Source organism: Babylonia areolata, chromosome 4, assembly GCF_041734735.1.
Source record: "Babylonia areolata isolate BAREFJ2019XMU chromosome 4, ASM4173473v1, whole genome shotgun sequence".
In the NCBI taxonomy this organism is placed as follows: domain Eukaryota; kingdom Metazoa; phylum Mollusca; class Gastropoda; order Neogastropoda; family Buccinidae; genus Babylonia; species Babylonia areolata.
Genome location: NC_134879.1, coordinates 20,954,975 through 20,972,359, shown reverse-complemented (window position 1 = coordinate 20,972,359; position 17,385 = coordinate 20,954,975). Strand labels below are relative to the sequence as shown.

The window sequence follows — 17,385 nt, the reverse complement described above, 5'->3', positions numbered from 1 at the left end:
CAATTGCACTCTACAATGTAAAAATCAATGGGTAAAAACATTTAAACACTAAAATGAAAACTTCCGTGCATTATAATCCTGCACAGACATCAGGTCAGGTCAGTTCAGTTGCTCAAAGAGACATCACTGCATTAGGACAAATCCATATGTGCTACACCATATCTGCTATGCAGATGCCTGACCAGCAGTGTTACCCAGTCAAGCTTTGAAGGAAAATGAAATAAAATCAAATAATGTAAGACACATAAACGAATAAATAAACACTGTGCACAATAAATCTCATATCACAGTACTTGACATTGATATCACAATACTTAAAAAAATCATCTCACAACACCTAAAACCATACCACAATACTTAAAAAACCAGTCATACATATCGCAATACCCAAATATCACTCAACCAAAATCAGGGCACTTAGAAATCAGTCTCACCCTCCCCCCATCCCCTCCACAACGTACTCAGACAACAGAAACAACAACACACTTACACTGTCGCAGGCATCATGAGAGGTGAAATTCAATGAGGTACGTCTATTCTTCTTTTTTTTTTTAGAGCAAGTAGCTGATAAATGAAGTGTCAATGCATGCAGTGTCACAAACAGAAACACAGGTGGAAATGATGCTGTGAGGCACAGAAACAGCTTAACACTGTGTGAGTTAATGGAGCCTTACTTACATCAAAGTGCGTTATCTAAAAGTCAGTGGGAATGTTGATGTTTCTGACTTCTTACATAAAGTACCAGTTGTTTCTCTTGGTTTAATGAATGCCTTCCCCTTTTACGAAGTCCATTTAAGTAATTTTCTGCAACTGTGCTGTTATTCATTTCAAATATTCATTTTTGATTCCATCTTCCCCTGATTCCCTGTACAATCCCTTCCACTTGGCTCCCTTCTGCTAAAAATAATCTTTATACGGTAACATTCACATGTGTAAATCAATGATTTAATTCAATGTCAACAATCACTAGTATGCGTGTGAAAATCAATAAACTAAATGCCTACAATCACCAGTAAGTGTATGAATATAAATCAACTAAATGTCTACAATCACCAGTATGCATGTGAATATCAATCACCTAAATGTCTACAATCACCAGTATGTGTGTGAATGTGAATCACCTAAATGTCTACAATCACCAGTATGTGTGTGAATGTAAATCATCTAAATGTCTACAATCACCAGTATGTGTGTGAATGTGAATCACCTAAATGTCTACAATCACCAGTATATGTGTGAAATCTAATAAATTAATGGTCAACAATCACCAGTATGTGTGTGAAATTCAATAAAATAAATGTTTACAATCACAAGTATGTGTGTGAAAATTGATCAACTAAATGTCTACAATCACCAGTATGTGTGAGAATATCAATCAACTAAATCAGTAAATGTCTTCAATCACCAGCATGTGTGTGAATATAAATCAACTTAAACAATCAACTAAATCAGTAAATGTCTACAATCACCAGTATGCATGTGAATATCAATCACCTAAATGTCTACAATCACCAGTATATGTGTGAATGTGAATCACCTAAATGTCTACAATCACCAGTATATGTGTGAAATCTAATAAATTAATGGTCTACAATCACCAGTATGTGTGAGAATATCAATCAACTAAATCAGTAAATGTCTTCAATCACCAGCATGTGTGTGAATATAAATCAACTTAAACAATCAACTAAATCAGTAAATGTCTACAATCATCAGTATGTGTGTGAATATCAATCAACTAAATATCTACAATTACCAGTATGTGTGAATATCAATCAACTAAATGTCTACAATCACCAGTATGTGTGTGAATAGAAATCAACTAAATGTCTACAATCACCAGTATCTGTGTGAATGTAAATCAACTAAATGTCTACAATCACCAGTATGTGTGTGAATGTGAATCACCTAAATGTCTACAATCACCAGTATATGTGTGAAATCTAATAAATTAATGGTCTACAATCACCAGTATGTGTGTGAAATTCAATAAAATAAATGTTTACAATCACAAGTATGTGTGTGAAAATTAATCAACTAAATATCTACAATCACCAGTATGTGTGAGAATATCAATCAACTAAATCAGTAAATGTCTTCAATCACCAGCATGCGTGTGAATATAAAGCAACCAAAACAATCAACTAAATCAGTAAATGTCTACAATCATCAGTATGTGTGTGAATAGAAATCAACTAAATGTCTACAATCACCAGTATGTGTGTGAATAGAAATCAACTAAATGTCTACAATCACCAGTATGTGTGTGAATATCAATCACCTAAATGTCTACAATCACTAGTATGTGTGTGAATATCAATCACCTAAATGTCTACAATCACCAGTATGTGTGTGAATATCAATCACCTAAATGTCTACAATCACCAGTATCTGTGTGAAATTTAATCAACTAAATGTTTACAATCACCAGTATGTGTGAAAATTAATCAACTAAATGTCTACAATCACCAATATGTGTGTGAAATTCAATGAACTAAATGTATACAATCACTAGTATGTGTGTGAAAATTAATCAACGAAATGCCTAAAATCACCAGTATGTGTGTTAATATCAATTACCTAAATGTCTACAATCACCAGTATGTGTGTGAAAATTAATTTAAAAAATGTCTACAATCACCAGTTGTGTGTGAAATTCAATAAACTAGATGTCTACAATCACCAGAATGAATGCAAAAATCAACTAGATGTCTTAACATCATCATGGAAAGGGACAGTTGTTCACATTCCCGTGTCAGGGACAGCCAGTTATTTTTAGGGCTGCTTCAATACCTGTGCTGGCCAAACTCCACAGTTAACATAGGACAAACACCGGATCACCACAATCAATGGGTAAGGAAGCAGTGTTAACACACAGAGAGGGAAGAGTGAGGAAGGTGAGAGGGGGTAGTGGTGACAAGTTGGGGATTAGTTTTAGCAACACTGATCCAGTGAAGGGGATGTTTGTGCGGTGGTCAAGTGGTCAGAGTGATGATTCTCATACAAGTTTCCTGAGTTTGAGGCCCATATCAATCACTGTTGTGCAAATGACTCCATGTTGGTAAAGTGCTTACAGCTTCGTCTCTGACAGAGGACAGGTGCTATCTAAGTATCCACATCACCATGTTTCAGCCTTGAAACAACAGCTGCACCCACACCGTGGGGTGAGTTCAGACTAATGTCCTATTTCAGTATCCTCAATTCTGGGGCCTAATTTAACTCTTTCACTGCCAAGTGTGAAAAACACTCTCCAGCGCCAAAAAATCTAAATAAAATCATGATGCTCTCAGTCGAAGGCTTCGGTCCACGTCAAAATAACACAATTTGTTTATTTCAAACTTGGTCAGGGGGAAAAAGTAAGTCGTTGTTCTATTGGCGGGACACTGGCTGCAGCTGTCAAGCTTTGTTACAATGTAACAAAAAGGCCCTTTTCACATAACCCCTTGATGTCAACCAAAGTTACCTATAGCGATGAAAGAGTTTGGTGGTGAAAGAGTTAACAACAATTTTCATGCACAGATGAAACAGTACTACTATTTCTGGATCCTGTTACCCATTTTCAGTGATTTTTTTTTTTTTTTTTTTAATTTTATGTACTGAGAGTTAATCTGTTCAGTTTTGATGCAGATTCAGTTGCTAGACTAACGTGAAAGCATCTTGTGAAATCTGAAAAATCATCTGCAATGACCCATTTATTCAGTTTCAGTTTGTGTGAATCAGACTGTGGCTCTTTCCTTGTCTGGCCCCACACACCATGCAAAGGTAAATAAAAAAACACGGCCGCTTGAGATGACAAGTGTTGGTTCGTGTTCATGATGTAGGTCATTTTGCACCGTATTATGCTTAATTCTTGATCAGAAGGGTTGGTTACATGCAACATGTCAATTCCCACATGCAAGTATTGCAAAACGCACAAAGATTCTAGTTTAAAGAAGTCCTAGAATTTAGGATACTAAAATAGGACATGACCGAGTTCGGGTTATTCCATCAGCTCAGTGAACAAACAATATTACTGAAAATGGTGTCACCGTGCACCAGAAGGAAAGAGAACTGAGAAGGAAAAACAAAAAGCATTGCTTACTTGTAACTCGCCTCATCTACATGGAAACAAACAAACAAAAAACCAATAAAAGATAGATCAAAAGCAGGTAATCTCTTGCCAATAAACCTGTGATTAACATACTTAAACAAGAGAGGCAAGGCCTTCAAGACTCACTTGTGATACATTGAAAAAAAAAAATCCAAGCTTTTTATGTATTGTGTATAATTTCAAAATGTAATGTTTAAGAGAAAGATCAGTTTAAAGCGAATTAAGTCCCCTAGCATTATTTACAGAGTAATTTCCCTTTTTTACTATCTGCACCAAAACGTTTGCAAAATAAATAAAACTTCCATGCTTAGCAAAAGAAGTTCCTGTTTGAACAAAAAATGATAATAATGACTGCTCTTGTTGTTGGGTCAGAATATCAGATCAAAGTGCCAAGTTTAGAGAATACAAAAAATATAAATATAACAGTAAATGCACTTTGCATATAATTAGGCTTCATTATTTATTTTTTTGTGCCCATCCCAGAGGTGCAATATTGTTTTAAACAAGATGACTGGAAAGAACTGAATTGTTCCTATTTTTATGCCAAATTTGGTGTCAACTGACAAAGTATTTGCAGAGAAAATGTCAATGTTAAAGTTTACCACGGACACACAGACACACACACACACAGACAACCGAACACCGGGTTAAAATGTTTTTCAAGCGAAAAAGATCAAAAGCTGGGAGTCCCCTGCCAATGAAACCACAAATAATGATGATAATAGATTGGCTGGAAGGAAAAGAAATGTGAACCAAGGCCCTGCACTCACACGGCATGTTGCCTCCAGTCCCTGAACAAACAGGAAACACAGGTCACATGACGTCCCCATCAATGCTCACAGTACTACCAAAAGGCTTTTCTGTTCAAGCTTTTTCAAAACTTTGTAACTGTTCAAATGTAACAAAGCACAGTTAACAACACTCTTTCTTTCAGCTGTTTCATCGACAATTTCTAATTGTATAAAAGTAACAGAGTACAAAATTTTAAATGCTCCTTCCTATTAACTGTTTCAATCATTTTTAACTGTTTAAAAGTAACATAGTACACATTTTTGACACTCTCTCCTACCAATATCACCTAAAAAGAATGTGGAAAATATAAATTAAATGAAAAATGTCTTATTTTTATATCTAGATACTGTAAACAAACACAAACTAACATAGGGACTGACACTGCACAAATACCAAATGACCAGTGAAAGAATTGTTCAATAAACATGTTCACCAATTACAATGCTTTTCCTGTTTGGCACACAAAGTTCACCCTTTTTTTGTTGGTTGGTTGGTTTTAAAGGTCTCTTAAAGCATACATACATAACACAGATGCAAAAATATATTTCAAATTAACACCAGGTGTGAAGAATGCAAAAGATCTCTGGGGGTGGGTTTTTTTCTGGGTTTGTTTTTTTTCCAAAATTGCAACACCTGAGCTTTTAGACACATCACCTGCCTGCAATGCATTTAAAGTAATGTAACATTTAAATATCAAGTACCTATCTGTAGATGTTCTTTTGGATTACATCATACCATAGTGATAGCATTATGCCACACAAGCTTCTGATACGAGGGCACTTATGCCCATCTTTAGCATGCAACTGACACAAATAAAACATGAATCAGAATCATCTCTATCTTCCGGAGCCTGTTTCTGATGAATTCTGCAACTACAGGTTGCCAATGATGTGAGCTGTGTTTGTCCAACAGGGTTTTATCTCATGTATGTCAGGCTCAGAACTGAAAAAGCGTCATGGCAACGGGAACCCTCCAAATTCTGCTGTCCACCTTTCTCCTTCAGACTGAAGGACTCAAAGGGGTACACAGAGCAGTGCCATTCATTTCTTGTGTCTGTGTGGACACAGTCAATGCACTCAGTCAATACTGTCAAACCATATCCCAGCATCAACAAGACCGAGAGATGCAGACACCTGCAGTGATGGGTCACACCCAAACATGCATCCGTGAAGTTGATGACCCTCGAGTGTGTGGCCCCAGTTTTTCCCATCTGAGGCCACAGCACACTCAACACTCACACACACACACACACAGGTGATCGCCGTTACCTGGGCGACGGGACCAGGCTATCGTTGGAGAGGTACAGCTCTGTCACGGAGCGGCTGAACAGGGAGGTCTGTGAAGGGGACAGCAGTGGACTCTTGGACAGACTGAGCGTGGACAGAGACTGCAACAGTCACACCATATTTTTGAATGTCAGTTAAGGAGCTACAACAGTGTAATGGGTAAGACAGTTTCTTCTCACCCGAACATGCAGGGTTCGAATCTGCCATTAGGACTTCTTTTTTTTTCTTTCTTTTTTTTTAATCCAAAGCTTTATAATAACAAATACAGAACATATTTTAACGATTAGATTTTTTTTTTAAAGTGTATCACAAGTGAGTCTTGAAGGCTTTGCCTCTCTTGTTTTCTATCAAAGCGAATCTTATTTCACAGCCTATTGTTATTATTTTTTACTTTGCAGACTTTTTCCATTTGTTTCTCTTAAGAATAATTTTCATGATGACAGAAACAAAAAAAATTCACCTTCAATAGTTTTTCCCCACCGTCATGTTGTCCCGCACAACTATAACTATCAAGTAAGCACAATCCTAATGAAGTTGCAATAATTACACATGTCAGCCTTAAAAAAAAATCACCAAACGAATACAATCATATACAGCCTTATACAATCATCCAATAGAACACAGTCATAGACAGACATGATTAAAAAAATCACCAAACGAATACAATCATATACAGCCTTATACAATCATCCAATAGAACACAGTCATAGACAGACATGATTAAAAAAATCACCAAACGAATACAACCATATACAGCCTTATACAATCATCCAATAGAACACAGTCATAGACAGACATGATTATCAAAACAATACAGTTCCTGACAGGAAACTTCTACACATGTCTCTCACCTTACGCATCTCTTTCAGTTTCACGGCTTCTGCCGGATAGTTGAAGCGGAACACGTTGTTCTTTCCCAACTGTATCAGCGCTCCTGTTCAATGCAGTTTACGGTTGAAAGTTAAAAGGTTTAAGGTCCCACAGCTATCGGGGCAGTGAGAATTCATATAATAATAATAATAATGGTACTTATATAGCGCTGAATCTTGTGCAGAGACAAATCTAAGCGCTTTCGCACCAGTCATTCTCACATACGCATAACTCTAAAACTGGAGAAACTAAAGACAAGGAAGAGGCAGGGAAGGGAGGCTATTTTGGGAAGAGGTGGGTTTTAAGGCAAGACTTGAAAGAGCTGAGTGTGGAGACTTGATGAAGCGAAAGAGGAAGTTCATTCCAATTGCAAGGTCCAGAGACAGAAAAAGAACGGCGGCCAACAGTCGAGAGTTTGAATCTGGGTATGCCTAAGTGGAGTGGATCCGAAGCTGATCATAGTGAGCGAGATGGAGTGTAGAGGTGAAGGCAGCCACAGAGATAGGAAGGGGCTGATTTGTGAATACATTTGTAGCATAGAGTGCTGATCTTGTACTTAATTCACTGTGTCAAGGGCTCAGCACAGGGAGGCAGGGCACAATCCTCTACGTCAGCCATTTTAACCTTCCTAAACAACTTTTTGACACCACACTTTTTGTTTTGTATGGTGTGTGTGTGTAAAAGATCTGTGTGTATAAGGTTTCATGAAATAAACTTCTCACCCTGCTTTACCTTCAACGATATGTTTCAACACAATTGCATACACAATACAATAATACAATACTCTAACAATACAGCAACATGATACTATATGATATTCAATTGAATACTACAATACAATACTATACAACAATACTATACTATGCAATAATACGATACAGTACAGCAACATTATACTGTATGATGATATTCAACAGAATACTACAACAGTATACAACAATACTATACTATGCAATACCATACAATACAACAAGACAAGACAATACAATGCACAATGCAGTCTGACTGGCCTGGCATGGCCCTCACAAGACTCACCACTTTCCACATGGTCTCACCTTGGTTGAGCTTCACCGGGTCCTTGATGGCCACCCCGTTGACAAAACAGCTGGCATCCTCTATGGGGTGCAGAGTGACTTCCCCTCCCCGGAACTCAATCACACTGTGATCAGCTTGCACGTCGTCTCCGCAAAGCACTGAATCAAACCGTGCATTAATCACATTACAACATGAAACACTCTGCACAGTTTCCGTTTTCTAGAGAGACGTCACTGCGTTTGGACAAGTCCATATACACTACACCACCACATGCATATGTTGTATGTGTGTGTGTGAGTGTGTGTGTGAATGAGTGTGTGTATGTGTGTGTGTGTGTGTGTGCGTGTGTGTGTGCATTTTACTTATATATACGATTTATTCCCTTGATGTTTTTATTTATGTATTGTTGTACAATACCTTATGGTCTTAACGTGTGTGTGCGTGTGCGTGCGTGCGTGTGCGTATGTTTGTGTGTGTGCGTGCACATCATTTTTAGTAATCTATACCCTTTTTTGTTGGATGTTTTCATTTGTTAATATTGTTATGCAATACCCTATTGTCTTAACATGAGTATGTGTGTGGGGGGGTTAGCATATCGTCAACTATTGGGAATTCTTATTTGACTAGTTTTAATCTCTTATGTCGCACATGATGATTTTATGCCAGTGTTTACAACGAGCCTGTGATTGCACAACTTAATTTCCATGTGGATTAATAAAGTGTTTTTGATTTGATTTGATTTGATACCCGACCATTAGCTTAACCCAATGCTCTTTAGCCTTGAGTGCAAGCATACACATTTATGTACCTATCACAGTGGATTTTTTCTGCAGGTTTTTTGCCAGAGGACAACACTTTGGTTGTAACTGGGTTTGTTTTGTTTTTTTCCAGTGCGTAAAGTGCGTGCTGCAAATGGAGCCCCGGGTTCATCATCTCATGTGAATGACTAGACACTCAGTCTTAATTTCCCAGTCAAACTTGGGAGAACAGGTGAGAGTCGGGTTCTTCTTCTTCTTCTTCTTCTTCTTCTGCGTTCGTGGGCTGCACGTTCACTTGTATGTACACGAGTGGGCTTTTACGTGTATGACCGTTTTTACTCCGCCATGTAGGCAGCCATACTCCGTTTTTGGGAGTGTGCATGCTGGGTATGTTCTTGTTTCCATAACCCACCGAACGCTGACATGGATTACAGGATCTTTAACGTGCGTATTTGATCTTCTGCTTGCGTATACACACGAAGGGGGTTCAGGCACTAGCAGGTCTGCACATATGTTGACCTGGGAGATCGGAAAAATCTCCACCCTTTACCCACCAGGCGCCGTTACCGAGATTCAAACCTGGGACCCTCAGATTGAAAGTCCAACGCTTTAACCACTCGGCTATTGCACCCGTCAGAGTGGGGTTCAAACCCACTCCCTCATGGACACTGAATTGGCAGATAAGTGTCTTAACCACTCTGCCACCTTCCTCCTTCGCACACAATGATGAGTGCCTAAGGGCAGCCGTCGGTCGGCTCGACACAGGTAGGAAGCCTTTTTTTTTGTGCAAATGACCGTGTTTGTAAAAAAAAGTTTATTAGACAGCTTAGTCTTTGACCGAAGATAGGTACTGCATGTATGAAAGAATCCGTATTTCGGAAGGCAGCAGAAGCAGCAATGCTGGAGGAGCCCAGACAGTTTCCCTGACCTCACTGTGAACGCCCATGCAGATCCAGCTAGGACACCACACAGCCACATACCAGTCCACACCAAATGGGACTCAGAAGCGCATAAATGCCTTCCTTGGACACAATGGGCTACTGAGATACTAAGTATCAGTATCAGTAATCTCACACACTAAGAAGACAAAGATGTCAAGGAAACTAGGATGACAGCCCCACACCACACCAAACAACACGCACACACCGCAATGTACAACACACACAGCACCATACAACACACACACACACACAGCACTGTACAACACACACAGCACTGTACAACACACACAGCACTGTACAACACACACACAGCACCATACAACACATACAGCACTGTACAACACACACAGCACTGTACAACACACACAGCACTGTACAACACACACACACACACAGCACTGTACAACACACACAGCACTGTACAACACACACACAGCAATGTACAACATACACAGCACTGTACAACACACACAGCACTGTACAAAACACACAGCAATGTACAACACACACAGCACCGTACAACACACACAGCACTGTACAACACACACACCGCAATGTACAACACACACAGCACTGTACAACACACACACAACACTGTACAACACACACACAGCACTGTACAACACACACACAGCAATGTACAACACACACAGCACTGTACAACACACACAGCACTGTACAACACACACAGCACCGTACAACACACACACCGCAATGTACAACACACACAGCACCGTACAACACACACACAACACTGTACAACACACACACAGCACTGTACAACACACACACCGCAATGTACAACACACACAGCACCGTACAACACACACAGCACTGTACAACACACACACAGCACTGTACAACACACACACCGCAATGTACAACACACACACAGCACTGTACAACACACACACAACACAGCACTGTACAACACACACACAGCACTGTACAACACACACACAGCACTGTACAACACACACACAGCACCGTACAACACACACACAGCACTGTACAACACACACACAGCAATGTACAACACACACACAGCACCGAACAACACACACACAACACCGTACAACACACACACCGCAATGTACAACACACACACACAACACCATACAACACACACACTGCAATGTACAACACACACACTGCAATGTACAACACACACACACAGCACCGTACAACACACACACAGCACCGTACAACACACACACTGCAATGTACAACACACACACACAGCACCATACAACACACACACACAGCACTGTACAACACACACACAAAGCACCATAAAACACACACACACAGCACCATACAACACACACACACACACACACACAGCACTGTACAACACACACACAAAGCACCATACAACACACACACACACAGCACCATACAACACACACACACACACAGCACCGTACAACACACACACACAGCACCGTACAACACACACACACACACACACACAGCACTGTACAACACACACACACACAGCACCGTACAACACACACACACACACAGAGCACTGTACAGCACACACACACAGCACTGTACAACACATGCACGCATAGCACCATACAACACACACACAGCACTGTACAACACACACACAGAGAAACGTACAACACACACACAGCACCATACAACACACACACACACACAGAGATACCAACCAATGTCCTGAATCTCCTCTGACTGCTCTGTGCCAAGCTTGGTCAAACCCTCCTGGAACGTCGGGGAAACAACAGTCAGTCATAAAAGGTGCGACTCAAAGAACATCATTCACCTTCACACAGATGGGATTACACCATCGAATGTAGACCTTATCACCTATAAAGTGTAGAAATTATCATCCAAAGTCACGAGATAACACCATAAAATGTAGAACTCATCACCTATAGTGTGTATAATTCATGATGAAATATTTGGAACGCAAAATATTCAAACAACAGTTGTTTGCGATTGCTCCAGTACTGTTTCAGTGCACGGTTTGCTATCGGACTGTCAAGCTCACACTACCCAGAGCTAACCAATGCACACACTGCACCGGGGAATACACCAATAAGCATGGTCCATGCACACCTACTGAGGACGCTGGTCAAGTAGATGGATTTCATCTTCCAGCACTTAACAACTGCTACACAATCTGTATTCTCCTGGAATATCTATCTAATTATGTACCTTTTTTCAATTTTCAGGTCACGTGCGCTTTTCCCTTGTTTTGTCAAACCTTGTCTGTGTCGTGAATCTGATATATTTAAAAGATATGTTTTACATTTGTGATCTGTTACACTGTGTGTGTGTATGTGTGTGTGTGTGTGTATGCGTGTGTGTGTACACTTACGTGTGTGTGTGTGTGTGTGTGTGTGTTCGTTCTTTAGTTTAACGTCTTTTCACTGTAAGTGATATCAGATGGTGTGTGTGTGTGTGTGTGTGTGTGTGTGTGTGTGTGTGTGTGTGTGCATGTGTGTCTGTACACTTACATGTGTGTGTGTGTGAGTGTGTGTGTGTGTGCACTCATATGTGTATATGTATGCACTCATATGCACGTGTGTGTGTGTGTGTGTGTGTGTGCGCACTCACATGTATGTGTCTATGTGTGTGTGTGTGTTTGCGTGTATACTCACATGTCTGTGTTGGTGTGTGTTTGTGTGCACTCATGTGTGTGTGTGTGTGTGTGTGTGTGTGTGTGTGAAGTGAAGCGTGACAACTGACCTTGAGGTGGTAGAGCACGACACCAGTGCTGAGCACGTCGTCCTCCAGGCTGACCAGGTGTGGGTGTGATGAGTCCAGCACCACCCCCCTCCCCGCCTTCCTCAGCTCCAGGTTACCTTCCTCCTGTACACACACACACACACATCGTGGGGTGATGGCCCAGAGGTAACGCGTCCGCTTAGCAAGCGAGAGAACCTGTGTGCGCTGGGTCGAACCCCATAATCACCAGTATTTTCTGCCCCTCCACTGGACCTTGAGTGGTGGTCTGGACGCTAGTCATTCAGATGAGAAGATAAACCGAGTGGTCCCGTGTGCAGCAGGTACTTAGCGCATGTAAAAGAACCCACAGCAACAAAAGGGTTGTCCCTGGCAAAATTCTGTAGAAAAATCCACTTCAACAGGAAAACAAATAAAACTGCAGGCAGAAAAAAAGAAACAACAACAACAACAACAAAAAGTGGTGCTCTCAGTGTAGCCACACGCTCCTGGGGAGAGCAGATTAAATCTGTTGTGACCAAAACCCCCCCCACCCCACCCCAAAAAAAACCAAATACAATACAATACTGTCAAAAGATTGCTCCGCCCAACTCGCTGTGAACTTTGTTAGCGTCGTGTATGATGGATAGTCGTGTCACACTGTGACTACCAGAATAGCAGAAGAGGCAGCTGCGTCTTCTATGATAGTCAGTTGTGTCCAACAATGAATACCAGAACAGCAGGGGAGGCAACTATCTTTTCTCCCTGGGAACATGCTCTCTCCCAAGGGAAAAGAGTTCCAGTTTTACACACACGCAAAAAGGGTTTTTTCTCGAAAAATCTATTAAATCTAACAGGCTATATGACTCCAGCAAGTGGTCTGATTCCTGTTCTGTGGAAACTTCTGCCCCATTTATGCAGTGAAATTGGAAGCAGGTGCGGCTAGTAACCTCTCTTAGCATATTACCTCCCTTCTGTGTGCCAATGTGCCCTCTTTGGATGCCTGAACATGTACATTTCTTCTTGATGAATATTTTTATGTCTGTAATTACTTTTATTACAATTACTTACTATCAAAATAGTTAATTCATTGGCTTACTGACTAACTGGATGATTGATTAGTTTGTTGGCTACCTGGTTAGTTAATTAATTTACTTGTTTACTCATTTATTTACTGTTTAACTGTTCATTGTTCTTAAATACGTTAAATGTTCTGGAACATGTCAGTGTGATTTCATGTGATCTCTTTGAATGCTTAAACATGTACATGTCATATATATCTCATTTCTGTATTGTAAGCTTCATGACCATATGGCAATTTCTCCTCAGAGATAATGAAGTTCATATGACCTGACTAGAAATGTGGTGTTCAAAACAACATTCTGCAATCAATGAAAGAAGGTAAAGGGCACACACCTGTAGGATTGAGGCCGCCTGTCGCCATTTGTCTGTCCACTCGTCTGTGAGCTCCTTCATCTGCAGAACACACACACACACATACACAAACGCACATACACATGCACACACACAGACACACACAGAGGCACACACCATACACAAACACACAGAGACACACACACACACACACATACACAAGCACACACAGAGACACACACACACACACACACAAGCACACACACACACAAGCACACACACACACATACATACACGTTTCATGTTTGTACACAGTATAAGGTGTAAGCTTATTGCTGCGCTGTGTTTCACATGTGTCACACAGACTGTACTTCATGAGTTCCAAATAAAAAAAATCAAATCATTGCTTATTTGACTGCACAGGAGCTACCTCAGGGTTGAGTCCAAATACAGATTTGTATAAACCACATCATCAGAAAGTCATGACTAATGGAAGCTAATTGACTTTGTGACAAATAAATACCGCCATACCTGTGAACGACTCATTGCTTACCTACTTACTTCCGCCTTTCATCACTCCTGAGGATGGCTGTCAACAAGAGACCTTCAAGTCCCCAATCATGCATCTTTACAACTCATGCTTACACGCCTTCTCAGAACAAAAAAAAAAAAAAAAAAAAAAAAAAAAAAAAAATTGTTTGCTTATTTCTGACGGTGACTGCATTCCAACCTTGCCTGAGTGTCCATCTCTTCAAAATGTTGTTTTCTTATGAAGTTTATGTTTTCCACTTATTATTCGTTTGTTGGTTTCTCTGTGTATCCCCACCTACTATTTCCCTCCCTTCCCTAGTACTTGCAAACACTCTTTTTGTTTCTTTTTTTTTTTATATGTCCTTTTTTTCTCTTGTGTATATCAAACCAATCCCAGTATTACTGGCAAATTGGTGCTAAAATAACATGCAAATTACTGTGTATTTTATTTTGTTACACCATGTCATTGTTACTGCTATGCTCCAACTAACCCCCCAGTTCCCAGTTCAGGCTCAGCTAGTCAGATACAGAGCTGTATTGTAAATCTAAGTTGTGATCTGTGCATTTGTCTATTCCTATTGCATTGTACCAGACTGCTGATTACATTTGGCCTTTTATTTCATTTTATTTTTCCCCCATTTGTATTATCCCCCCCTTTTGTTTCTTCTTTTGAAATTATCTTCGCTCTTCCTCTGTGGCCGTCATCCTGTTATTGTCATGTTTCCTTGTTTCTCTATGACTAAAAAGAGTTAATGGGAATAAACAAACTCTGAAACTAAACTCACCCTGACTTCCTTTTCGTGGAGTTCTTTGTGAACACTGGGTGTAACTGGCAAGTCCTGAAACGGAAAGAGGAGGAATTACACATTAAACAGGCGGAAGGTCACTGTTTACAACAACACCAAAAACCAACCAACAAACAAACAACAAGAGAGGCAAGGCCTTCAAGACTCACTTGTGATACACTTAAAAAAAAAAAAATCCAAGCTTTTCATGTATTGAGTATAATTTCAAAATGTAATGTTTAAGATGAGAAAGATCAGTTTAAAGTGAATTAAGTCCCCTAGCATTAATTACAGAGTAATTTCCCTTCTTTACTATCTGCACCAAAACGTTTGCAAAATAAATAAAAATTCCATGCTTAGCAAAAGAAGTTCCTGTTTGAACAAAAAATGATAATAATGACTCCTCTTGTTGTTGTGTCAGAATAAGAGATCAAAGTGCCAAGTTCAGAGAATACAAAAAATATATATATAACAGTAAATGCAGTTTGCATATAATTAGGCTTCATTTTTTTTTTGTGTGTGCCCATCCCAGAGGTGCAATATTGTTTTAAACAACATGACTGGAAAGAACTGAATTTTTCCTATTTTTATGCCTAATTTGGTGTCAACTGACAAAGTATTTGCTGAGAAAATGTCAATGTTAAAGTTTACCACGGACACACACACACACACACACACACACAGGCAACCGAACACCGGGTTAAAACACAGACTCACTTTGTTTACACAAGTGAGTAAAAAAGCCACACAAAAAAACACACACCAATCATTGTAATTTTTTTTTTTAAACCATTTTTCTTACAACATTGGCACACACAACACACCAATCATTGTAAAATTTTTAAACCTTTTTTCCCCCCATATTGTCACACACACATAACACACACCATTCATTGCAAATTTTTGTAACCAATTTTTCCCATACTGGTACAAACTGTTAACACTCTGGGCCCCTGTACTACAGAGGCAGAGCGCATTGTAAGTACCCAGTATCGTTTTTTAAAAATGTTTTACTGAAGCTGTTGCAAAAACCCTTTCAATTTAAAAAAAAATGCGGTTTTAATCCCTGGACTATCACCTCACTCAGATAGAGCTGAAGTTTACAGGTCAAGGTGTCAGTCACTATTCTGGGATGGAATTATTTTTGTTGCACACACACACACACACACACACATACACACAGCACACACACACACACAATCACACAACACACAGATATGACAAAGGAAGCATGATATCACAAGCCCCTTGCCAAATGTAATAAAAGGGTCACGCAGCATTTGAACAGAGACACACTCATATAAAACATAAACCATCTATTTTCATCACTGTAGGACACTCACAGCACTGGCAGCAAGCTGGGCCTTCAGCCGTGCAATCTCTTCCCGCAGCTCACAGATCAGTCGCACATTGGGATCCTGAAGAAACATCAACATACGCACACACACATGATACCAAATGGAAAAGGACTTGTAAGCATCAACACCATTCTGTGCCAATGTGTGTTTTGACACTGACAAACAACAGACACACACACACACACACACACACACACACACACTCACTCACTCACACTTGCTCACAAACACACACACACACACACTCACTCAGTCACACACATGCTCACACACATGTTCTCTCTCTCTCTCTCACACACAGACACACACATCACATGCTCTCTCTCACACACACAACACACAAATACACACACATCCACCCCCTTCCCACCCCACCCCACCCCAAACACTCACATACAATCCAAATGGACAAGGACTTGTCAGCATCAATACAATTGTGTGCTCACATGTGTTTTGATAAGGACAAACACACACAGGCAGGCACACACACACACACACACACACCCCCACACACAGCCCCCCCTCATACACACACACACCACACATTCCCCCCAACCCCCGCTACCCCCTCCACCTACACACACACTCACACACACACTCACACACACACACACTCACACACACACCCACACACACACTCACCCATACACACACTCGCACCCATACACACCCATACACACACTCACACCCATACACACACACTCACATCCATACACACTCTCACAACCATACACACTCTCACACCTATACACACTCTCACACCCATACACACTCTCACACCCATACACACACTCACACCCATACACACACTCACACCCATACACACTCTCACACCCATACACCTATACACACTCTCACACCCATACAC

The 17,385-nt window shown here is 40.3% G+C and overlaps 1 protein-coding gene across 3 annotated transcripts in view; it reads right to left on the bottom strand.

The window, feature by feature from the left end:
* LOC143280942 (kinesin-like protein KIF16B) overlaps positions 1–17,385 on the bottom strand; it is a 79,521-nt gene that overhangs the window by 29,982 nt on the left and 32,154 nt on the right. For 2 of the 3 annotated variants that reach the window (XM_076585756.1, XM_076585757.1), the window contains exons 14-21: positions 16,503–16,577; positions 15,160–15,213; positions 13,886–13,945; positions 12,494–12,616; positions 11,452–11,503; positions 8,094–8,231; positions 7,020–7,102; positions 6,151–6,269 (exon numbers count right to left, since the gene is read on the bottom strand). In XM_076585756.1, the coding sequence (XP_076441871.1) occupies positions 6,151–6,269; positions 7,020–7,102; positions 8,094–8,231; positions 11,452–11,503; positions 12,494–12,616; positions 13,886–13,945; positions 15,160–15,213; positions 16,503–16,577 (704 nt within the window). Of the gene's footprint in view, positions 1–4,860; positions 4,882–6,150; positions 6,270–7,019; positions 7,103–8,093; positions 8,232–11,451; positions 11,504–12,493; positions 12,617–13,885; positions 13,946–15,159; positions 15,214–16,502; positions 16,578–17,385 lie in introns of all 3 variants that reach the window. The other variant, XM_076585755.1, reaches the window with a different exon arrangement.